Source organism: Erithacus rubecula (genome assembly GCF_903797595.1).
Source record: "Erithacus rubecula genome assembly, chromosome: 13".
NCBI lineage: Eukaryota > Metazoa > Chordata > Aves > Passeriformes > Muscicapidae > Erithacus > Erithacus rubecula.
The window spans coordinates 3,879,872-3,904,657 of NC_136665.1; the positions used below are offsets into that span (position 1 = coordinate 3,879,872).

At 41.5% G+C, this 24,786-nt stretch overlaps 1 protein-coding gene across 5 annotated transcripts; it reads right to left on the reverse strand.

Moving 5' to 3' along the window:
- Window positions 1–481: 481 nt before the first annotated feature.
- Window positions 482–24,605, reverse strand: SHISA5 (shisa family member 5). 5 transcript variants are annotated; one of them, XM_079316578.1, is made up of 7 exons: window positions 24,165–24,605; window positions 20,477–20,642; window positions 20,140–20,226; window positions 18,940–18,999; window positions 6,085–6,200; window positions 5,563–5,781; window positions 482–3,487 (listed from the first exon to the last, which is right to left on the reverse strand). In XM_079316578.1, exons 1-7 carry the CDS (start codon window positions 24,226–24,228, stop codon window positions 3,411–3,413), a joined length of 789 nt encoding a protein of 262 aa, XP_079172704.1. In that variant the 5' UTR covers window positions 24,229–24,605; the 3' UTR covers window positions 482–3,410. The 5 variants fall into 5 exon arrangements, with proteins under 5 accessions (XP_079172704.1, XP_079172706.1, XP_079172708.1 ...); XM_079316580.1 differs by lacking the exon at window positions 24,165–24,605 and adding an exon at window positions 23,498–23,600; XM_079316579.1 differs by lacking the exon at window positions 482–3,487 and adding an exon at window positions 4,013–4,243 and having other exon boundaries at window positions 5,548–5,781; window positions 24,165–24,323.
- Window positions 24,606–24,786: the final 181 nt, after the last annotated feature.

Sequence of the window (24,786 nt, forward strand, 5' to 3'; positions counted from 1 at the left end):
AAGACTCATGAGTCATGGATGTGAATACAACCTTCCTAAAGCATTTTTATCAAAACTATAAAATACACAAACATTTCACCAAAACATTTTCAGACAGTAGAAACTATCACTTACCTCATACTGAATTGGTCAAGTTGATGAATGAAGCACAATACTCAACACACACGTCTAAACAGGTTGAGAAGATATTTTTAATGAAATTACAGACTTTCTTAGAATCAAATTCTTTTGGACTTGCTTGGGAGCAGCCTATCAGAGGATCATTCAGGAGTTTACATTGTATTGTCCTTGCTTTATTGTGTGACCTTTAATTTTGGTTAGGCTTCAGACTCCACCACCAAAAGTGATATTCGTGACACAAGGTGACCTGAAGTACACTCAGTAACACAAGCTGTCAAACACATGAAGGAAAATACAGGTTTGCAGATACACCCCTAAATAAAACTCAAAATGAGGGTAAGAAAATCAAGTTGAAAGAATGTACTTCAAACACTGCATTTATTACAAAGGTGCATAGACTTTATGCTATTTGGTTTGAATACTTATGTTTAACCTACAAACAACATACAAAGCGAGGTTACAGTATGTAACAAAAGCAACAATGATTATCTAGTAAATTCAATATTCTACTGTCTTTAATTTCACAAAACATTTCTGAAACAAAGGCACTTACAGAATTAAAAAAAATAAGATATCAACATTTAAAGTCTTAGCTCCCTCCCTACATCACTGTGGAGAACAAGTGTGACATGAAGGCAACAGATACTGGGACTGACACATCAGCAGTGCTTAAACTGAAAACTTAAAGATCATCTCCATCTTTTCTGCAACCATCCCATTCTCTTCAGTATTTGAAAACAAGCTTCAACAAGGCTGCAGGGCAAGAACCAAATAAAATTTGGTCCTACATCTCACTGTTAATGATGATTAATGCACTAACGTTAAATTAATTACAATCTGATTAACTGTAAACTGGACCTTCTTTCACCTTCTTTCAGTAAGTTTTGTAGCTGAATTAGTAATAGTGACTGATCTCTTCACTAGTACATAGCTGTAATTTGGAAATGCCCACTGAAGGAAAGGTGTCCATTTTCAGGCTCCCTAACCCTACCCTTTATCTCCAACCACCACACACAGCAGTGACAATTCAGGACCATCCGCTTGGTCTGTACAACTTCCACCTCAAAACTTGATACCTGGGAATGTCTGTTCCTGCTGGCACCTTACTTCCTTCCCATCTCTTCAGGGATGAGGACTGAGCCATCCTGCCATGAAACTTCAGATTTCTCTCTCATAACCCAAAGATGACACAGTGACTGCCCTAAGCTGCTCCCTTTGTCACACCAGGTGGGGGACAGGAAGAGCAGGGCACAGTAATAACCTCAGGAAGCCTCACACTGGATGCTGTAGCTGTGCTCTCCCTGGCCTGGCTCTACCCAGGCTAACAAAAGTGCTGGAACAGTCTCTGTCCTCTCCGTGAATAGTTAGGATCTGTAGCAAGGGATTTATTTCTACAGTTAACTCAGTGCCCTCCCACAGAAACATTCTGATTTATAATGCAACACTTCCTCCTCCATACAGCAGACACCATGCTTTTTTGGTTCAGCCTATGTAACACCTGACAGTATAATGAAATTTTGCCCAATTTCTCAGTTGACAAGGCAGGAAAGAGGAGGAACACACAGACATAGGATATATGAACACCTGCTCTGTAAGTGCCTCTTGGCACCTTTTCATGCTATTAACTTCCACACTAAGAGGTGTAACAGAGGGCACAGGTGGTCATGAACTCCAATGTAAAAGCTTTCAACAAGTTCCTTCTGAAATGCCCTGAAAACTTCCTTTAAAAAAGAATCAGAATAATGCAGAAATAGACTCAAAGTCAGGAAGAGGAACAAGACTGCCTTTGACAGCAGCAATTTCCATCCACTGTGTCATAAAACAATGCCACTAAACAATATACCCCAAATGTAGAATCACAGGACAAATGGCTCAATAGCCTCTCTAAAAAAATAAAATCAGTGTAAAAGATATGTTAAAATTATTTCACTGATTATGTCACAGTGATACATGCAAATAACTATATATTGTTCTGTGAGGATTAACAACAAATTGCATTTCAATGTCAGAAAAGACAGAACTGTTGAGGACAGTGGAAAAAAAAAAACAACACCTTATTTGTTTGAGAGACTCATAGAGCCTAAAGCCCCAGCAGTGTTAATAGTCATAAGGATATCTCAAAATGTTTCTGACTGACAGCATTACCTTCTTAAAAATATACTGCCTGGTTGTGACCAAATCCTTCCTTACCCTGACTTCTCATTCTCTGCTCAGCTTTATGGGAATGTTGAAGACACAAGGGAAGTTTAATGCCCACTGTGGCCCCTCACCCAGCAAACTTTTACTCCAATACAGCCTGGATTTATAAAGGTCTGTAATTCTTAGACTCCTGACATCTACAGTTCCCACTCAAGACCGTGGAAAAACCCTGAGCATTTGAAAATCCCAATGTTCTGCTGATATTCCATCTCTCCTGTAAAATAAATTTCTTCTCTGTGATGAGGCAGGACTGAATGCTGCCAAGGTACCTCTGCTTAACGTGTGATTAAGGGGCTGATTTTAATTACAAACTCATCAACAACAGATGGCTGAATTAAGCTTGTCTAATACTATCTGAACAAGAAATAATCATCCAATAATTTTTATGAAGAATTTTCATGGTTTCAGCTTTTGATCTATTTGGTCCATTAAGTGGCAGAAAGCTAATTTCTAGCTATAACACCCAGTGGAGGCACAGTTTATAAAACTTAAAATTGGGACAGAAAACAAGAAAATAACCAACTCATGCTACTTAGAACTAGCTCAAAGGCAATTAAACATGGTTTACTACCCCTTACCAAAAGTAAATGTGATGCAAGAAAGGAAAATTCCCTTTTAAATGGTAAATGAAATGTATCAAATGATAGCTTACCTAGCAATATAAGCTTCAGAACAGGCAGAACTTACATAACATGTATCAGGTAGTTTCTTAGAGGTTAAGATTTTACATTTTAATACTGTGCAAAAGACTGCTACAGCTTTGGGTATTTGACAATGCTCATATTAGACCATTCCTCTCAAAATTATTGCACAGCAAATGGTATTGTGGTTCTGTACTTCTGAAATACTCCTTCACGCTTCTCCAACTGTATCTAGAGCAAAACCTCTTTCTGTATTTGCTTGAGGTATAAATTAACTTCTGCAAAAAAATACTCCATCCTTGGAGCATTAAAAAAAATTACTGAATTGATTTTTCACTCTCAGACAAAAGATTGATGTCTTCCAGAAAAATATAGTACAGGTGCATGGTGTAAACAGAACAAGTTATGTTTTGACAATTTTTGTATGCAGAAGCATGGTAGAAGAGCTTTTCAATAGGTGGGCTTCTGAGGATCCATGTAAGCAGGGTTGTAAGGGGGCTGGGTGGGGTAAGGGGCTCCAGCACCAGCTGCAAAGGAAAAACACAAGAAAAAAACAGATTTGTAAAATGTACATTCTGAATTCTACATATAAAATGGCAATTTCTGTTTTGAGCACACAGTTAAGGGGTTCAACTTAGCCAGTATCTTAACTGGACTTGAAAACAGCTTTGCTCACTCATAAAACATCTGCACTTCAGAAGTAAGATTACAAAAACCTTTGTTCTTGTTGGCTTTGGGGCTTCTTGATGCGAGTGTACATAAGTAGCCTTCAGGGGAGAACCTAGTCTAAAAAAAAAAAAAAAGGAACAGATTTGGCTCAAAAGAGCCAGTGGAAGTTGGGAGTGCACATACAAGTGGATATACCTGATAGTGTGCTGAGAAAAAAACACTGGCCAAAATAAAAAAAAGATTGGAGAAGTCATCTTAGGATTCCCTCAGGGAAAATGCCTTCTTGCTAAGTGTCAAAAAATTAATTAAGAAATTAAAATAAAAGGGAAAAAATATCCCACCACTACTGAGGACCTGAAAGAGTCTGACTTATATACCAGATGTGTATCCCTTGGAAGAGATCTTCATTTTCTACTATTCTGAGAAAAGCTGTTTTCAAGTGGCATCTTCATTTTCACCTCTGTCAAACAGCACAAGTTTGTTCAAGTAGCACCTGATCAGATCCCTGGAAAGTGCAAGTGTGGTTATCTTCTGCTGATCTTGTAAAGTGAGTGGGTTTGGCTCCTGTGTGGCAGAGTAGGTATTCTCCCCTGGCATGTGACCTAATTAACATCCTGCTCCTTGCTTAACAGGAAGGAGAAATGAAGAAAAGAACTCTCACTGTGAGGTATTTTCAGCTGCCAACATGGAAAGTGCTTTGGTATGTTCCCAGAAAAAAAAACAGAACAACTGTTTTAAAAACTAACAAACCAGCAACAGCCTGAGAGGCCAGAGAGAAGTGAAATGACTAATTTATTGGCTTCCTCATACGAAAAAGATGGAGCCAAAGCACTTTGGCATAATCCTGTAAAACCCACAGCTTCTTTGGCATTTATAACAGAAAAATAGAGTCAATAGTCCTGCCAAGTCAGTGTTTTCACATGTGGGGCTGGTTTGCACATTTGTAAAATTTCTAACAGTTTGCAAATCTTTCACACCATGAAAAGCTATTTTATATTTGAGTTGTCCTGGAAGTTACTTTCTAAGGGCATTTATCTACTAGTCAGGACTATGCTTTGTTACTTAAAAGGATGAAGAGTGAGGTTTGTAAGAGGGCTTGAAGATCCTACAAGTAACAGTCTAGTTTTGGCCCCTCTGAGCAGTCTGTAGCCAATTGTTCAGAGAACATTACCACCAGAAGTGGGAATTAGTCATTGCAACAATAAGGCTGCATGAAAACAATGCTGTGAAAAAAGGACAGCTGAAGAAAAAAGGTCCTGATAATTCTAACTGCAATTTGTCAATAGACTTCTCCTTCCAATCCCTTTGTCATGAGCAGGGACATCTTCCATGAGACCAGGTTGTTCAGAGCTCCATCCAAACTGGCCTTGGTCACTTCTAGAGATGTGTCAATAGCTTCTCTGACCAGCTTGTGCCAGAGCCTCACAAACCTCACAGAAAACATTATTTTTCCCTAATAACTTTTCCTAATTATGTAAGCTTGCTGTCTTTTAGTTTGAAATTTGAATCCATTCCCCCTTGTCCTGTCACTACATGCTCTTACAGAACAGAGCTAGCAAATACTAGATTAGAAAGGGAATGTGGAAACATTCAACTCATGTATACATATATATGTTAATTGGCTTTGATTTTAATATTAAATGTCAGCTGAATTAGTAAAATGTTCTACAGGATTTGCTGACAGTCCCACACATTGCCAAACTTTGCCAGTACAGCTCAAGCTCACACCTCCTCTGGTAGAGCTTAAGACAGAAACAGTGATAAGGAAATTTCCACCAGGGTGAATAACAGCACCCACCATAACCTGAGTTTTACATAATTTGTTTACATTTATATTAACACAGCCATAGAAAATAATAACTGTAAATAACACAAGATTTTCTCCAGAGCAAGTGTCCCTTTAGCTGTTTAGAAGCACTTGGTGCTGTCTTACCTGCCACAGTTTCATGGTAAGCTGGGGGTCCTGCTGGCTGCATGGGGTAAGGGGGAGGGTACTGTGCAGGGTATGGAGCCACTGGCATCCCTGGCTGGGGCTGGACAGCCACGGGCTGGTAGCCTTGATATGGAGCTGCTGGGTAGTTGGGTGGCACTGCTGGCTGCTGGGGATAGGCAGAGTGAACCACTGTCGTGGTGGCAGTGGTGGTCACCACAGCTACAGGCAAGGAAAAGGAACATGGTTAGTGCTGGTGGTCCCTAAACAAAAATCCCAGACAACTCCCAGAGCCCCTCACATGGTGGGAGGGAAGGGAACTTCTAAATGTTCAGAAAATATTCCAAAGCATCTCTCTGCAACTTCACATTCTGAAATGGCTTAAATGCTGATTTTTAATATTTAGGTATTGCCACTTCCGAGCAGAATATTTTCACCTCTTACAGAAACACAATTAACCAGGAGGGATTAAAAAAAAACCCTCTTCAAAGACATAAAAAAGAAAATAAATCTAGAGCTACTTACGCCGTGGTCTTCGACATGCTTTATACAGACAGCAACAGGAACAGGTGAGGCACAGAATAATACTAATGACAATCACTGCAAAAACAGTAACTCCAATGGCAATAAAGCCTCCAAAACTGCAAGAGAGAAACCAACAGAACTGCTAAGGGTCACTCCTTAACCAAACCTGCACAAACACATTGTTCCACCTCCAGTCTCTCAGTAATCATTGGATTAAGAAATAACTGTGCAAAGCAGTGCTGCAGGAGGTCAGGTCTGATAAGCCAGGGGAAGCTGAACCACCCCTGACAGAGTCTTTGGTCCCTCTAATTTTAGTCTGACTGTGATTGTTGCTGTTTTAGTGAACACACAGGTTCAGAGCATGCCCACATTGAAGCATCCCAGTTTTCAGGGTGACAGCAAGTTCTTCCCACATTCCCCAAGACCTCCCAGTCCCAAACTCAAGACAATCTCAGCACTGAACAGATTCTTGGCAGGCTCCTTGGCACCTGTAAATAGGTATTTTAGAATCCATGTTTCACACAGCCAGGAAGAACTGAAATTCTGACTTTACTGCAACATCAAGTATGCCAGGCTACATTATGGGATATAGAAACACTGCCTGAAACTCCCAAATTTATTATGGGAAGACCAGAGATTACAACAGCTTTGACTTCTGTGATGAACACAAAATAATGGAGGCAGACAAAACAAGTTACCTGTGGAAGCTTTACAAGTTCTGTTTACCACACAGGGGAGAAAAGGTATCACAGCAAAGCCAGTGACAATTGCCTTTAAAGTGCTAAATGAAATTCTGTTTCCTACTGTCTGAAATCAATAAAGCCCATCTTCCATAGTAGCCTAAGTCTCCAGCACTCTTATTTTTTAAAAAATACACCATGCATCAGTTTTGGGAACAATTGCAGGAAGTCACTGCTAACGAACAACCAGCTCTAAAATAACGACCGGAGAGCAGCTTTTGCATCTATCCTGTTTTTGCCTGTTGGCAGAGATTTTGGCTACAGAGCTCTCTTTGTTTTTTTCCCTGCTCAGTTTCTTATTAACAGCTTTAAACAAAATTACACATCACCATAGAATCCAGCAATTTTCACTTGGCTACCAAACACCCACCAAATGTGAAAAATACATTTGAGAATCAGTGACAAAAATAATTGCAAAATGCTTTAGCCCTAGCCCAAATTTAAAAGACCTTACCTCAGTGTCTTCTAGAGCAATTTAACCCTTAGTAAACTGAGCGTTGACTGAACACAAGCACTGACAAATAAAAAAGGCTCAACTTAAAATGCATCCTTTCCCCTTAAGAGAGGCTGCATCAATTTTACTCTGTTTAGACAAAAACCAGAAGAAAAAGTTTGAGTCAAATCTCTTCCAAAACAGTGATTTTATGAAATTGTAACTGTATTTGACTTGAGCACTGACTAAATGCAGCACACTGTGGATACAACCATCAAGTACTGAATGGGATACTGTGGATTGCCCATACACACTGCAACTGAGCATTTACATCTAAAACAGGAAGCAGGAACTGCTGCAGCCTCCTGAAGTCACAGGAACCATGTCATAAACACTGCCAGGAAAATAAATGGATTACTGCACCAAAACCACAGGATGTAAAGATGAAAATAATGTGTTGAGAAACACATGCGTGTTTTGCCCCATTTATTTGCACAAAAGATTTTTGAGATGCTGCCCTAAGCACGCACTACTAAGCACCCAGCTTTTAAGTGCTCTCTCATCTTCATAAGCATTAGCTCTCTCACTAGGAAAGTTAACATCACATCCATAATACACAGTTATTCTCCAGCAACAGTAGCAGAGACAAAATAAAAGTCTTCTAGGTTCTTCCTCAGGCTTTTTCCCCAGTAAAGGAAAAACCCATTTTTTTTCTAGTGAACTATGTAAGAAGGAAATTCTTGTGTCAAGGAAAGAGATTAGGGCTAACAAAGACAACTAAAATTCTTCACTTGTACAGACAATGAACTTCTTAGAACTTTAGCAAAGGCAGGATCGAAGATACCAGAAAATTTGAGATAAAGCGGAGGAAATATTTACTCATCGTAAATGACTGAGTACAGCAAGGAAACTGGTACAGCCCCCCTTATCCTTCAGACTGAATTAATTTCTGATATGAGGAGAGATGGCAGGCACAAGCCCATCTGCAGCCAAGTTGCCATCAACAGATAAAAACAATGACCATGGGCTCCATTTGTTATTTTTAATAAAGTTTCCTGCTCAATGAAGCAGATTATCTCATCTCTAATAAGGAACACAACAAAAGCAAAGCTAAAAAAACCAACACACCACGTCCTCACTTTCACCTAGTTTTAGACACACCTGTGCATTTGGATCACTATTTGTCGTTGGCAAAAATCGACACAACCACTACAGGGACATTTTGCACCCATCTTTTGAGAGTTAATATGGAGACACATGTTTGAAGTGCAGGTGTGTCAGATGTACACACTGCAGTTCTGTGTTTGTATGCAAACACTGTGATCCAGTCCTACCCACTGAAACACTGTCTGATTGCTGCAGACCAAAATTATAAGCTTTCAGAGACAACCCAGCAAGTAAAATTACAGAGAAGAGTCAGCTCTTCTCACAGTTCTTTAAGGAGTGTAACAGCTGATTACTGGCAGACATTTTTATCACCCACTTCACAGCAGATAATTTTCCTGCCAGTGCTTGGGCTCATGCAGGCTGATGTTTTGGAACAGCACTAAGTAGGGAGACATTTACAGAAAAAACAGTAAATGCTGTGAACTTGTAATTCATGTCATCAACATTCTCTTTCAACACTGGAGTTCTTAAAGATTTTTATTTAAAACTATTTTTATTGACAATCAAAACTAGCAATACTCTTTCAGAATTTCTGCATGGCCAGTCACTACCTTACTGTAACAATGTCTTTTTACTGTCCAAGGAGTACTGGCCTGAGCACTTCTTGATCATTTAAGTGATATCCCTCTACTTGGAAAGCTGCAGGAAGGCTGCCACTAACAGATGATAGTCAAGTGAAGTCAGAATGATGCTCAACATACTTTACTCAGTGAACCTTTTAGCCTTCAGGAGACAAGACATTCCAGGTACTGTATGAAGACTCCCTTGCAGTGTGCTAACTCCCTTCTTACACAAAAATTGCTTCATTTATTTGCTTCCACCTGATGAATCTGACTAAAGGGCTCTAAAATATTGGGGAAAAAAAATCATATTCACATTAAACGACAATTTAATTACTGTTAGCACTGTACATAAATAAAAAAGAATAAATGTGAGGGATTGCTGCTTACAGATTCTTCCCCTGAATGGTTAACCACAAGAAAACAAAAGCCAACCAAAACTGAAAGCACACCTGACCCCTGCATTCTGCAAACAAACGTCAGAATGCAGAAATCAGCCACAGCAGCAGCTCAGAGTGCTCTACTGGCATCAGTCACAATTCAGGTTCCCAGACTCCCACATTATATATACCATAGTCTAAATAAAGCACACATTTATAAACAGCTTGAGCTCATTCACTGACATTTCCTGCTTCTTTCTCTTCACAGAAAAATGAACTTTTGCCAACAATTTAATAAAAACCAAAATCAAACCTAACTGCAGTTTTACTGCAGCAATGACAAACTGCAGCTTCTTATAAAACATAGGGAAAAGCAAACATGGAGAGATTTACTCCATTCAGTAAAAATGGAGAGATAACACCCTGCCCTTTCCTACCACCACCTCTCTCCTGCCCTTATCTTCTCACCTCTGGAAGGCACTGCAGTGTATGTGTAATGAAAATGTCTCACAGACTCACCTTTAAAGCTGTCTAATTATTCAAAATATCTATCACCTCAGATAAAGGGAGTTATTTGCCTATTTTACCCCTTTCACGACTGAATAAAATGCAATGGATATATTAAAATGTGAGAACCAAGCCCAGGATCTAAATAATACTACTTGTAGAAGTTAATTCTCAAGGCAGTTGTTCATGTTGGAGATCTCAATCTTGAACAGTCAAGTGGAAAAAAATGTAGAGTTTATTTAAAGCATTTTCAAATATCAAAGTTTTGATTTCAGGAATGTATTTTTAACTTTTCTTAATAGTTCTTATAGTTCACTGACTTCTTGTAAGTCAGTGACAGTTTGTAAGCTGAATCAAAACAAGTTTTCACACATCTATGCCTTTGAGTAGGACACACTAAAAATTTTGTCTTAAAACAAAAAATATCCAAATGAACAATGAGGCCACCTAGTTTTGAAAAATTAGTTTAAGCAGCCTTTTTATTGTGCAAGTTTTTAATCTATTCTGAGATTTGTTCCATGCTTTGAGAAACACACTGGTGAGGTTCTTTTGAAAAGCACTGCTGCTTTTGAAAAACAAACATTTACAAATAATGAGTTATGGCTGCAATACAGGATGGTTTGGAAAGACTTTAAAGATAATTTAGACCATTCCTAAAAGTAAAATAAAAAATTGAGCATATGCACGTCATTCCTTACTTCTCCAGAAAAGGATCCAGTTCCCAGAAATTGGTAAATATCCACGTTTGCCCTGACTCAGGTGTAGGACATGACCAAACAAGTCCACAGAAAGAGATACTTAACTAACATTTTAGTCACAGCCATACAGTGCCACGTACTGCCTCTAAAATTTAGTAGGAAAATAATAAAATTTTTTTTTAAAGCAATATGAATTCCCAAGAGCCTTTCAGAAGGGATTAGTTTTACAACTTTACTAACAACACACTTCCTCAGTTTAATGTTTTAGCATAAATATTCAAAACGTAAGAATCGCTTTCCTAAAGATGAAACAAAAATTATTTATTTTTACTTAGAAAGCAAACTCACAGGAAAACATTAGCCTGATTTTAACACTTGCTAGAGTGACCAGCCTATTTTAGCACAGCCAGGAGCTTGAGCACAAGCAGACAATCAAAATATACACCACAGCTAAGCCTCCTAGACCAGGTGCAATCACAGTAATTGCTGGTGCAGCCTTAGCCACCTCTCCAAAACAGGATCTCTACACAACCAGGAAGTTTCCAAATGATTCTTGTGGTAGGCAACAGGCTGCCTGAAACCCACACTGAGCAGCATGATTTCAGTTTTACAAAATCTTGGTTGTTTCATCAAACTGGCAGGTTTGAATAACTGCAAAGTCACTTTAAATGCTCTGCAATGCAGTGAAGTGTGGATTGGAACTGTGATGTCTGGTGCTTCAGACAAATGTTAACTCAATTAGCACTTCAGAGTGTCTCTCCAGGAGTTCTGCCCACATACAGTCCCTTAATGTCATGGAAAGGGTTTCACTTTATTTTGACTAACCCCTCAGAACAGCACCAGCTCAAGCCATCACTACCTCCAAACTGCTCCAGCCAGGGACACAGATTAAATGAAAACCCCTAAAACTCAGCACTACCTGCCATAAATCTTTCTGGGTACTCCCAAAAGGAGAGCTTGGAACAGGAGCCCCAGCAAAACAACCCCTCTGTTCACCTGCAGTAAGCACAGCCCTGAACTACATCCCCAGAGCCCACAGCTGAGCACAGCCCAGGGACCCAAGTCTGACATGAGAAACAACCTAAAACAACAACAATAATGCCATGGGAAGCAAGAAATACTGCAACTGTCAGAATGCTACAGAAAAAGAGAAGGCAAGAATCCTTTGGGAAGAAGTTTGCTAAATATGTACTGAATGGAGCCTTTAGGTGTTTGCTCAAATAGGAATCTGATGTGGATTACTTCAAGCCCAAAATAATAAACTTTAATTTTATACAAAGACCTACTGGAAATAAAGCTAACCATTTCTTTTAATAATATATTTACATTATTTTTTTTAGTTCTCCATTTTTAAAATAACATGTTGAGCACAACATGTTTTTAAACAGCTTTATGAGAAAGTGGCAGGGAGGGAACTTCCTGCAGTTCGTGGTTTTACTCGGGCATCTGACACCCTGATCCAACAGGTTATTATGAAGTATGTATACATGCATCTCTTCTTGGAACATAAAGAGTGCACTTGTACTAACTAAGTCTATTTATACAAATCCTTTCAAAATACATACTAAAATTACAATTTTCCGGTGAAGTTTGCCAGGAAATCTATTATTGTACACTTTGTAGACAACTGAGTAATTGCTATAAGTAACTGGTGCATTAAAATATGCACATAACAAGAGGAAAAGTCAAGGCTGCATCCAGAGGGACTGAAGTCTTTTATGAGCAGTGCAAGAATTAACACTGCCAGCTTCATGCAGGCCCCCAGATAATTTTCAGTTTATAGGACCCCTAGCATATAAACTGTCCTTAAACACAATTAATGGCATTTGCTTCTGCAGGTGGTAAATAAATTTTAAATGTTTCTTTAGTGGCAAAAGAAGAATGTAGATTGATTGCAGATATTTAAGGCAAACAGCATGAGTCAGTTCCCTTCCCACCACCCACTTCAAGGATACAGGATGTTACCCCCACATCCAAATTTGGCAATGGGAAAGATTTTTCTTAGATGGTTAACTGAATTAACAGAATAAATTTAAATGAAAAAAACAAAAAAACCCAAACAAACCCAAAACAACTAAGTGCCACAAAAAATTTCCCCACAAAAACTGCAATATTATGAATTTGCTACTGCCAATACCATACTATTTCTAGAAAGCAGATTTAACAACTAATTGAAACTAACTTGGCCAAAGAGATAAAGGATTTTTTCCCTGGCAAATTGAAACCTGGTGTATGTCTTGCCAAACACACTGGAACTGCAGTAAAAGGAAGTTTGGACTAGATTACACCCACCTGTTTTACCTGCCTTATAATCCCAGCTTTTATAGGACACACACCTTTTTTTTACCCACATTACTCATAGATCATCACACATATAAAATTTCCAAGCACTGTGTTCAGGCAGGAGCAAAGTTTAAATTACGTAAATGAATTATCCTGTACTACTATGAACTGACATCCTGCTCCACATTCCCCTTCTCTTCTGGAATATTACTCATCCAGCACAACAGGGATCATCAAGGAAAATCTAACACTGTACAAATGAGAACAGACCACTGCAGCAGAGGTCACTGACCAATCACTACTTCTTTTAAATGGCATTGTTTATTAAGAGCTTCACCAAAAGAGTCACAAAAGCAACTTTGATGACTAGTTCCCTTCACAACCTTAAATAAATTTTAAAAACTTTTTTTTTTTTTTTTTTTTTTTTTAATCAGTGGAATTGAGAGCCAGAGATCACGCACAGTGGTGTATCACATCAAAAATGAATTGGTATAAAACGTTTTGGAACAAAGATTTTGTATTCAAAAAAGGCTAATCCCCTACCCAACTGGTAACTTCCTGAAATTAAACTAATTTGTTCACTTCACAGAGGACCCTACAGCTGCAGTTTGAAAAGGCTGGGCAATTTAGGGTATTCTCCTCCTCCCATAACACATCTACCAACACAATCTGTGGCAAATATATCCAACTACACCTCAGGCCATGGCTTTTTTATGGCAGTATATGAAAAAGCAGAGTTGGAACTCACAAGCTCAAACTTTTACACATCCTAATAAATAGCCATTGTGGTCTTTTAAAGAAGTTTTAAAGGATCTTTGTTTCTTGGGCTATAAGATCCTTCTCGAAGTGTTACCCTTCCTGCAACCACTTCCACAAGCTCTCCCCAGAGTCAAACCTGTATGGTAAAAAATTTCTGTTTTCAGAGTTACACAGAGGCACAGCAAAACCCACAGCTAGAGGGAACACACTACCCTGGTAGGTACCTACAGTCAATGAAGTACACAGCCACAGGAAAATTAACCCCTGAACAAAACCCAAGTGATCAATCTTGCTGTGTCTTTGTTGGCTCAGGCCAAATTGTCTTGTTTGCTGCTGACACCAGCCCTCTGTGGTTGGCAGAGCACGCTAACCCAGCCATGCACATCTGCCTCTTGCACCAGGGCAGCTTTTTTCTACCCCTTCCTGCTTGGTTTCAGAGGAAATGAAACCCAAGTGCCTACAGCAGCACACACCACAACTCTTAACTCTGCCACCTTCAAGAAGCTTCTTGAAAAACACTGTGAACACAAAACCAAATGCTCTGCAATGCAAGTTATCACTGCTAATTGAGCAAGCTGATGTTTACTTTTCAGGCTAGTAAAAAGCACAGAATACTTTTTTAAGTAGCTTCAAATCAAGTCTCAGTTGTTTCCAGGCAAGCAGCTTACATTCCTTGGAGGAATTAGCCTGTGCCTGAACACCAGCCTCACAGAACAGGCTGTATGCAGTTTAACTCATTCCTTACAGAAAACATCAAGGGCCAGCACTGGAAAGGAAATCCTCTGCTCATTAAACAGAGACTGCTAACATTTCTATAAGCTTTTTTCCAATTTTCATGGAGTCTTCCCTCTAGAAACATTTCACACTCATCTGGACACATTCCTGTGTAACCTGCTGCAGGTGACCTTGCCTTGGAAGTGGATTGGACTAGATGATCTCCAGAGGTTTCTTCAAATCCTAACAATTCTGTGATTATCTTCATTATTTACTTTCTTACCACTAAAACCTATTACAGATCCTGGAGTATCCAAATACACCAGGAGGAATAAAGTGGAGTCCCTGATAGTGAGAGCAGTGGAGGAGAAATGGGGCATAGTTCAATATCACAGTATTTTTGACCTTGTTTGTAGAGGAAAATATGGGCTTGAAAATACCTAAACCAGACAAAGCAAATCAGGATAATCATATATTTCACTGTTAGAAATAGGCTGGTTTTGCCAGGTTAGCCTGTAGCAGCCCATTGCAGATGCCACATTTCAGACAAAGGCAGGCAGAATAACATGGATTTTCTCCATATCACAAAAGGACAAGGAAGCCACAAGACAACACATGGCCCAAACCCCAAATGAGCACATCCCTATCCAACAAGCCTGGTCTGTCTGTCTCTGCTGGCCAAAGCTTTCCAGGAAGATGGACATTCTGCCTCTCCCTTCTCATAAGGAGGAACAGTCTTGCCTCAATCATTACTGTACCTGTTACACAATCTGCTGTAACGTACAGGCAGAAATTCATTCAGAAACAGAGCCAAATTAACTGTGTACACATACAATGTGAGGTTTTGTTTCCAATTAGTCTGGTATCAGCTGCCCCAACTACATTATTTTCTTCTGTAACTCTGATACAGATGTTCTGCATTGCTCCACCTCCTTAAACACTCAAATACTTCACAATTAGTTGAATTGTGGATATGAGTCATCTAATTTCCTTTTCCACTAAGGGTCACTACTGGAAAATTGGCATACCAAGGCTAAGTAATCACATTACCAATGAAAATAATAACAAGTTCTGTCCCAGTGAATCAGTGCTCTTCTCTTTGTACAGTTCTTTAAAATGAGAATACTATGTATGGCAGAATGAAAAGGGGAAAGCAACTAAATTAACCTTACTGCTCACAATCCATCTTTGAAACTAGAGTACAGCAGGAAAAAGCTTAGTAATCCACTTAAAATGGGGGTAAAAAAATCCTGAAACACCTTCCAGTAGTAAACCCTTGCCACAACACATTCACTAGCAGCAGAAATTGGAGAAATCACTTATGATCAAGGAAAATTTGTGACAAATTTATCAAGTTCAGCAGTATGAAAACTATGCCTACACCCTGATCTAAGAGCTCCACATGATCTTTAAGGACGAATCAACTAAGTAAAATATTTGAATCTGAGCTAACCCTGACTTGTATACTTTTCCTAGAATGCTTACATTTGCTTCCAAATGCAGCATTCTGGGAAGCAAAAAGCTTTCAAGTACTTAGAAGTGCATTATTAAAACACCCCAATGGAGTGCAATTTATTGTCTTTAAAATGTCCAAAGATTACAGGGTATGGACTGCTTGCAATGTGAGATAAACTTAAAAGGATTGTCCCAAAGGGATGCCTGCCTCAACAGCACCTTCTACTCAATATAAACACTGAAAGACATTAATACTGGAAGATGATACTAAAAAGAAACTTACTGAAAACTGCTGCTTTGCTTGCACTTCTGCAAAAGACCTCAGAATAAACACAGCAAAAAAGCAAAAGGACAAGCAAACTAGAAATTGCTCAGCCAGGCAAGACAACAAAGAACAAACATTCCACCAGTGGCCCTACCCTAACTCTGTCCTTAGAATTAGGGTGTAATTGTGGCAGGATTCCAAGCAGGGAGAAGAAATACCCAGACCACAGAGTCCAGTGGCAAGTCCACAGGTAGTTTTTAACTAGCCCTCAGAAAGGACAAGCTCTTTTCAAAAGAAAGGATTTGTGAGCACTGCGCCAGGGTGGTAACCTGATCTAGAAATCAGCCTGATGCAAGAATGGGGAACTAAACACTTTCTGACCCATAATGCCAGGAAACATCACCTCCTCTCAAGGACAGTGTCAAAGGTAATATTTGCAACTTCTTAGAAAGAACAGGGCACTAAAGGAAGTTGCCCTTTGCTGCCTCCTGTCATGTTACAGACTGTTCAAAGAGAATGTGCCTCTTGTTGGAGATACAAAGAAATATTCCAACTGACACCATCCCTTCTCTCTACACAGTGAAGAATTAAAACAAACATAGTCATCAAGAAACAAGGCAAAACCTGCCTTTTAAAAGCAATTGGCATGGAGAGAGAGGGTGGAATACACCTTGCAGGCAAGGCAGCAGGACAACTCTTGCAGAAGGAACACAGCTTACTGCTTAAGAAAACACAGAAACCCCAGCATACAACACAAAATCTCCGGGCACTGCCTGTAACTAAACAAAAACCTACTTGGTGTCCCGGTGGCTACAGTCACCGTTCCACTCACTGCAATTCCCGGTACTGAAACACTCTACATGGGACAGCTCAGTCACAAGTCATTTTGGAAAGTTCTGAGATGTGGGTTTCCTCCAGAGTCATATCCAGGTAGCTTTTCAAGGACAGTATTCCTGTGAGCAATTACCACCTTTCTAATAAAAAAACAATTCTAACAAGAAGGTAAGTTTGATGTCAAGTCTAGGCCTTTGCACAGCACCAATTTTTCAAAGATGCAAAGCCACTGAAAAGGAAAAGGGAAGCCACCCATCTTCTCGAGCTGAGACATCCACAGTTCTCTTTTTACACATTCCATAGCTGAAAACAAAGGTAATTAAAACAATTTAACTGCTCTTTCCTACATGTTTTTTTCTGTCATTTACAAAGACCAAGCCCTAACTTCAAGATAAGGCTCACATCTGCTATACTGGAACCACATGTCTGAAGACAGAAGATCAGCGTAGCTGAGAAGGGCATCCCTCCTCCAAGCTATTTGTTACATCAAACCCTGCTCCTTGTGGAAGAGAGCAAGACTCCAAGACATGCATGTACCCCCTTCACACCAGCACGGCAGTGCCTACTGCCTTTACCGCGGCTCCTTCCTCCCCCGCAGGAAAAGATGTGCCTGGCCTCGCACGGCGCAGGGGCTCCTCCCAGCTGTGCCGCGGCGGGCGCACGGCCCCGACCCTCGCCCGCCGCCCCCGCTGGCCGATGCCGAGCCCTCCGCAGCCCCGCAGGCAGCGGGCGGGCTCCCCCCGCAGCTGTCAGTCCCGTCCCGCAGCCCGAGCCCCGCGCTCACTCCATGCTCGCCGCCGCCGCCGCTCGCCCCGCTCCCGCCGCCCGGCCCCGCGCACGTCACGGCGCCCGCACCGCCCCTTAAGGGGGAGCCCAGCGCCGCCGCCATCCGAGCGGCCGAACCTGCGCCGAGACACCATCGGCCAGCGCACTGCAGCTCGGGCGGCACCAGCCTAAGGGCAGATAGCGCTGGAGGGAGGCCAGGGGAAGCCAGCGTGGTGATAAGGGGGCTGGGGCACCTCCCCTAAAGGAGACAGGCTGGGAGAGCTGGGGCTGCTCAGCCTGGAGAAGAGAAGGCTGTGTGGGCATCTCACAGCACCTCCCAGTGCCTGAAGGGCTACAGGGAACTGCAGAGGGGCTCTTTGTCAGGAACTGGAGTGACAGGACAGGGAGCGGTGGGTACAAATTCAAAGAAAGGAAATTTAGGTTGGATATTAGGAAGAACGTTTTTACTGTGACAGTGGTGATACCCTAAAACAGGTTGCCAATGGAAGCTGTGGATGCTCCTGGCGTGTTCAAGGCCAGGCTGGATGGCCCTTCAGTAAGTGGGACATATGTCCCTGGCCGTGGCAGAGGAAGGCTGGGAATAGATAATCCTTAACATCCACTGCAACCCTGCAACATTCTGTGATTAGAACACCAAGGAGATACTTAAAAAAAAAAAGTCTTCCAGTGCCACTATGGATTTTCTAAGACTACAAAGCACAGAGTAAAAGCCATAAACTAAAACAGAGGATGTTCCACCTCATCATGAGGAAAAACTTCTTTATGATAAGAATGGCAGAGTACTGAAAGAGGCTGCCCAGGGAGTGTGGGGAGTCTCCTTCCTGGAGGCATTCAAGTCACACCTGGACACATTCCTGTGTCACCTGCTCCAGGGGAATTGTCTTGGCAGGGGGATTGGGATGATCTCCAGAGAGCCCTTCCAACCCCAAATGTTTGTCATTCTGTGCTAATGCTTCAATGTCCAGTTCAGCAGGGAGGATACACATTATTATATACTGAGCCTGTTACGGTCTAAATAGCATCATCCAGCCTCTTCCTCATGTCTCTCCTTCTTCCAACACGTACACAGATTTTGAATGCTCCACACTCTTAATATACAAAGTAGTTTTTCTATTTTTGTATTCTAGCACCACAGAATCATGGAATTAAGGTTGGAAAAGACCTTTAAGACCACTGAGTCCAACTGTTACCCCAGCACTGCCAAGTCCACATGAACCAATTACACAATGAAGAACCTCTATACAAATCCCATTTTAAAAGTTTGCATGGCTTACCTGGGGCCAGGAGAATCAAAGAAATCATCAGGATCCTGAAAAATCTGTGAGTCAGGCATCCTGTAACAAGACAATTCATCTCAAAAAATTGAATTTATGACTTATTCAAGTTACCTAGCTAAGTTTCAAGTGCTTATGAAAGGTAATGTACACTAAAAAGATTATTTTTGCTGCCTGTGGTGCTAAAAGTATGTAATTGACATTTGCCAGATGCACTGTTCCAAGAAGTTTTGCAAAATCCAAAATCAAATAGACCATACATAGATTTGGAGCAGCTGTGGATAAATGCATTTACTGCATTAGCCCTAAGTAACTAAAGTTAGTCAGTGATTAACAACAAAAATAAATTTAGCTTTTTACTAAGCTCACCTTCACCATTAATTAAGCTTAGTTTCACCCAGGTATGCTGACACAGGCATCCCTGCTGTGAAGAGGAGAGAGGAGCAAGCACAGCAATTTGTCCACAAAGTGGGATCATATTCTCATCCTCTACATGAAGAAAATCAAACACCAATTTTATGAGAGTTTCTGTTACTTTTGGTCAAACTGAACCAAAGGCAGAACAGAAGTGTGACATTCCACCTGGCTAAAGGATATCTGACAGTCTTTGCTCCCACACTACCACTGCACATCACCATGGCCTCCAAGGACCCCATCTGTACTTTGAACAAGGCCTCTTATGCCTGGGTAAAGAGGAGAGATGTTTGCCTTTTGCCTTCCCTGCAGAGATGTGGGTGCTCTTCTGTGCTGCACAGAGACAGCACTGAGCTCAGGCCAGTGTTCCACCACAGACATCCTTCAGTGGTTAAGCCCTGCCTGTGCCAGGTGCAAGATAAGCAAGTGGCTCAGCTCAGGTTTCTGCTCAACCAGCCTCATTGATTCTTCACAGCAAGCCTGGCAATTTTCCACATTATCTGCTCTGTGCTATGATTAAAACTTAGCAACAGATGTTTTTAGAGTGTGTCCTCTCTGCTCCTTTGGGATGCCTTTCACTTGGTAACATTCTCCATCTGGAGCAGGTGCCTATCTGGTGTCCTGCAGCATTCTAAAGTGCTAAGCTTTCAATAACAAGGACTTTCCATATGACATAGTAATACTGACAGTGACAATAATTTTAACAAGCATCAATGCATATAGTATCAGGCCTTTAAGCCCTCCCACCAAGGTAGAAAAAAGCGTATTAAAAAACTTCATCCCAACCAGCTGTCGGACTGTGATTCACGGACATGCCTCAATTTCTCTCTGATCTTCATTAAAGTTTTCGCAGGGTCTTCTATGTCAGACAACCTCAGAAACATTAAATGGAGTGTAAGCATTAGAAAACTATCAAGAAGACACACATCAGCTCATGCATTAATTTACCCAGCTTATTCTTCCCATTTCACAAGTAAGTAACAAGCACTAATGTTGATTCCTGATAGAGCCTGCTAGAGATATAAAGGAGAAAGGTCCTTTAGGAAGATTTACCCATTAAACAGTGTGTCTTTGTCATTTGATGACAGATTTATGTGTTGTATACATTCAGTTTGCTTCATACCTTTCATTAAGCTGATTGCACTGGAGTTTTTGTTCATCAAATTTTAGTAATACATTAGAGCAGCAGTATCGATTCAGACAAGTTCCACAGCAGAAATCAGGACAGGGTTGTGCAAGTTGTACTTTGCCAAAATAACCAGTATATGCTGGACAATCCTCACCCAAAACTGCAAAAGAGTCACAAACCAATAGTTAGTAGTTAAAGAAAATCATACAAAGTCCTTTTCTCATACTGACCAGATCGGTTAACATTGAAATAAGCTGAAAGTACTTGGGTCAGGTCTTACAAACCAAGAATTTCCTTTAGTGTATAGCAAAGGCAAACAACTACTCCTCACACACACCTTCATCAAGCACCTCTATCCAAATGTTCATACAGACATAAGCACTAAACTGCATGAAAATACAAGATGTTGGTGATACCCTCTTCACTATATCTGAGGGTAGCTACCAAATTACTGTAAAGACTCAAAGAGCAACATGAGTTGCCAAAAAGGTTAAAAATACCAAAAAAGCCCTAAGATCAGTTCGAAGAAAATGTTAAATTTTCCTAGAGATTTGACTTGATGGAAAAGATGCAACACCACTGCATTCACTGAAGGTTTGTATTTCCACATGACTTGATTGTTTCTACCTGTTGCTTTGTTTACTTCATAGAAAATCCTAATTCTGATAATCCATTGCAGAAAACAGAGATGTCATATAACAGATTCTTAGGAGCAAAATCAGTCTAGTAGCATTCCCACTGCAGAATCACCTGGTGCAACTACAGTGTAATACAATGGGGATGTTCATGGACCAGGATGGCTCCCCTAGGGAACACCCCACTCTTCAGAATTGCATTGGTTGACACACACCTTAAGAGACTGGCTGTTTTCTCTGCCTTTGCCCTTCCAAGCCTGAATAACTGCACCATAAGAATGGCACATTAAAAGCTTTTAACTGTTGCATAAAAATACTTCTCAAAGTTTAAGCAAGAAGTATTTCCCAAGAAGGGTATCACTTCATTTTTCAGTGACAAATGCTGCAGTCAGCTGGTTTCTATTCATCATTTTCCTTCCTATCACATATCACATTAATAAGACATTCTCCTAAACCACACTCCATCCAAAAAACTCAAATTCCTTCAGGTAAATTGTTCAGATAAAGCAAATAGGAAGAGGCAAAGACAGTATTTAAACTGACTTTAACATTTGAAAATTCAGTGTTCACTCTCTGGCATCAAGAAATACCTGAATATTTCATCTATTGCTTGGAACAAAACACAAAACCTTTCCAGTGTTAGAATGATAATATAAAATGCAAGTCTTTAATTGAAAGCCTTAATGGTGCACAATATGGTGATATGCATACATGATACAGTATTTCTACAATTCTTATAAGGTTGATTAGTATATCTATGAAAAATTGTCCAGTAAGAAGAACAGTTGGTTAGGTAATTTCTCCCTCGGGTTCTGCCCTGGAGCCCTCCCTCAGTCTTTCTTAGTCCTACATTTTACTGTGTCAAATGTAAAGTGCAAAACAAAATGTCCTTGCTAGACTAAAGGCAAGACTAAACAGAATTTCAAGAATGTATTAGTAAGGGTTTAGTAAACTATGGGAGAGGACAGGAAAAGTACTAGAAGTTATAACTTCGTATTTACAGTCTATAAAATTACAAATACATGAAAAATATACAAAAAACGAAAAAAATTAGGCATCACACCCAACGACAAAAAGAAAAACAAATCTTCTAGGGGTTTAAACATGAAGGTTCATTCATTGGAAACAAAGGGAATTCTGTACCCATAACATAGTACTTTTTAGAGCTTTCCATATGTTTACACATGGTCGATCAAATCTTTCCTCTGCGGACACCTAATGCCACCTGACTCTTCCCTCCTTCCTCTATCCTTAGCAAGGAAATGACAGGTAGCTAAACCAATTCCAAAATACCTTGTGAAATTACATAGCAAGGCAACCAACAAAATTCCCACCTTCATCTCACAATTGTACTACTGCAGCACAATAACAAGGAAAACCAAAGGCCTATGCTAATTCTCAGATGGCTGAGCTGAGCACACCAAAGGAGAAGAATGTGATGCCTCTACTTTGTTCCTCTCTTTCCCTATCAACTGTGCCGTCCATAAGACTTCCTAAACTGACTGAATTCTCCAGTTCATCAACTGATGGCACTTTTTTACCCAGCTGGTCTTCTGGTGGGATAATTATTTAAATCACCTGAGAACAGGTACAGTCCACACCCAACCCAACACAATCCAGTTACTGGGGGGTTCCTCCTATCCTGCAGGGCATTAGCCTGATAATTTCACACCATCAGTACCACACAAAACCTTTAACAGCTGCCAAACTCTTCCCACCCAGTCCCCAACCACAGCAGTAAGTACAGTTACAGCTATAGCACCTACATGGTGAATCAGCCTGAAGAACCCTTTTTCTGGTCCTCATACCTTGAAGTACTTACAGATAAAACTCTGACCGTTTCAGCCACACGAATTTCAGCTCAGCCCCCAAACTGTGAAAACTGTGATCCTGGATTACTGTGACCAAGTCAAATGTCTTCTTGTATGTCACAAGCAACTTTCCTGCATAGGTTTGTGCAGAATTTGAATTCTCTAATCAAGTGACACCACTGACATATAAAATATAAAGAGCGCTTCTCCTTCTCTGAGACCTCACCAGCTAAGTTCTGTCATCACATCCACTCTTTCTAACCATGCGACGATGTCGGGGAAGAACACAAGGTCCATCCTCTAAGCACAATAACAAAATAGCAACAGATTGGGCTGGTGAAAAAAAAAAAACCCAATTATCAATAACAGCATTTGATCTGTGAATTCAATCATCAAACAAGCTTACGTAAGTAGTGCTGTTTATGTGATATCATCACTTAACATATCAGTGTTTCTATTACCTTCCAGTAAAAGGGTAGAATTTACTGTGTTGGGGGTGAAAAGGTGAAGGTTCTCAATGGGATGCTTCAAGAATAACCGGCAGCCACTTTAGCACATCATTGCCTTACCTTACTTACCAGCAGCCCGTATCAGGCGGGGTCCCGCAGCCACTGCTGGCCGGCACCCCGGCTCAACACAAACACAGCACACTTCGGCAGCGCTTTTCCCTCGGCGAAACGAGGGAATTCCGCGCCAAAACCACTGCTTGAGTGTGGGCACCTCCCGCGCCGGGACCAGGTGTCCCCAAAATCACGCGTCCCTCACCCCAACACCCTGGCTCCATAGCCCCAAAAATCACGCGTCCCTCACCCCAACACCCCGGTCCCACAGCCCCCAAAATCACGCGTCCCTCACCCCAACACCCCGGCTCCACAACTCCCAAAACAACCCGTTCCACAACCCCAACACCACGGTTCCACAGCCCTCAAAACCACGCGTTTCTCAGCCCTAACACCCCAGTTCCATAACCCCCAAAATCACTCGCTCTCCACCCCAACACCCCAGTCCCACAACCCCCAAAATCACGCGTTCCTAGGCCCAAACATCCCGGTTCCACAGCCCCAAAACCAAGTGTTCCTCAGCCCCAGCCCCGGCACGGGCGACCGAACTGAGGGAGCTGAGCCCCCACCGGGGGCTTCGGCCGGGCCTCCCCGGGAATGCGATCGCCGCCTCCGAAAGCGACGCCGGAGCCCCCCCGCTGGCCGCTCCCGCACCTTCCCCCCTCCCCGCGCTCACCGGCCGCCGGCAGCAGGGGCAGGCAGAGGAGACAGACGCCCAGCACGCCTCGACACAGCGCCATGAGGGCGGCCGCGCCCAGGGGAGCACAGGGAAGGGCGGCCCGCGGGAAGCGGCTGAAGCAGCGGGCGGGACGGGGCGGGGCGGCCCCGGCACGGCAGAGCGCTGAGGCGGTCCGGACCCCCAGTCTCAGTTCCCCATTCTCCGATTGCTGTTCCTCGTTCTGCAGCTGCGACTCCGGCTCCCGTTCCCCAGGGCGGTTGCTGCAGTACCAACTGAAGGCTTCTTTCTCCCTGAGGGACACCTCATCGCAATATCACAGAATCACTTAGGTTGGAACAGACCTCTGAAGATCTCCGAGTCCAGCCTGTGACTGATCACCACTATGTCAACCAGACCATGGCATCCAAGGTTGCCAAGGTGCTTATTCCCTGAGTGAATAATTTCTGTCAGCATCTAGCTAATGGAGTTATTTATGCCTGGCCTTGGAAAGCCAATCAAAATACAGAAAGGTTGGTGAGAAAATCCCAAGCACCAGAGTTTGGCTTGGAAAGTGGCTGGTAAGAGAGGATGGCTGAGGACACTCTAAAGGACTTTCTAATCTGAAAGAAGCAGTCACTCC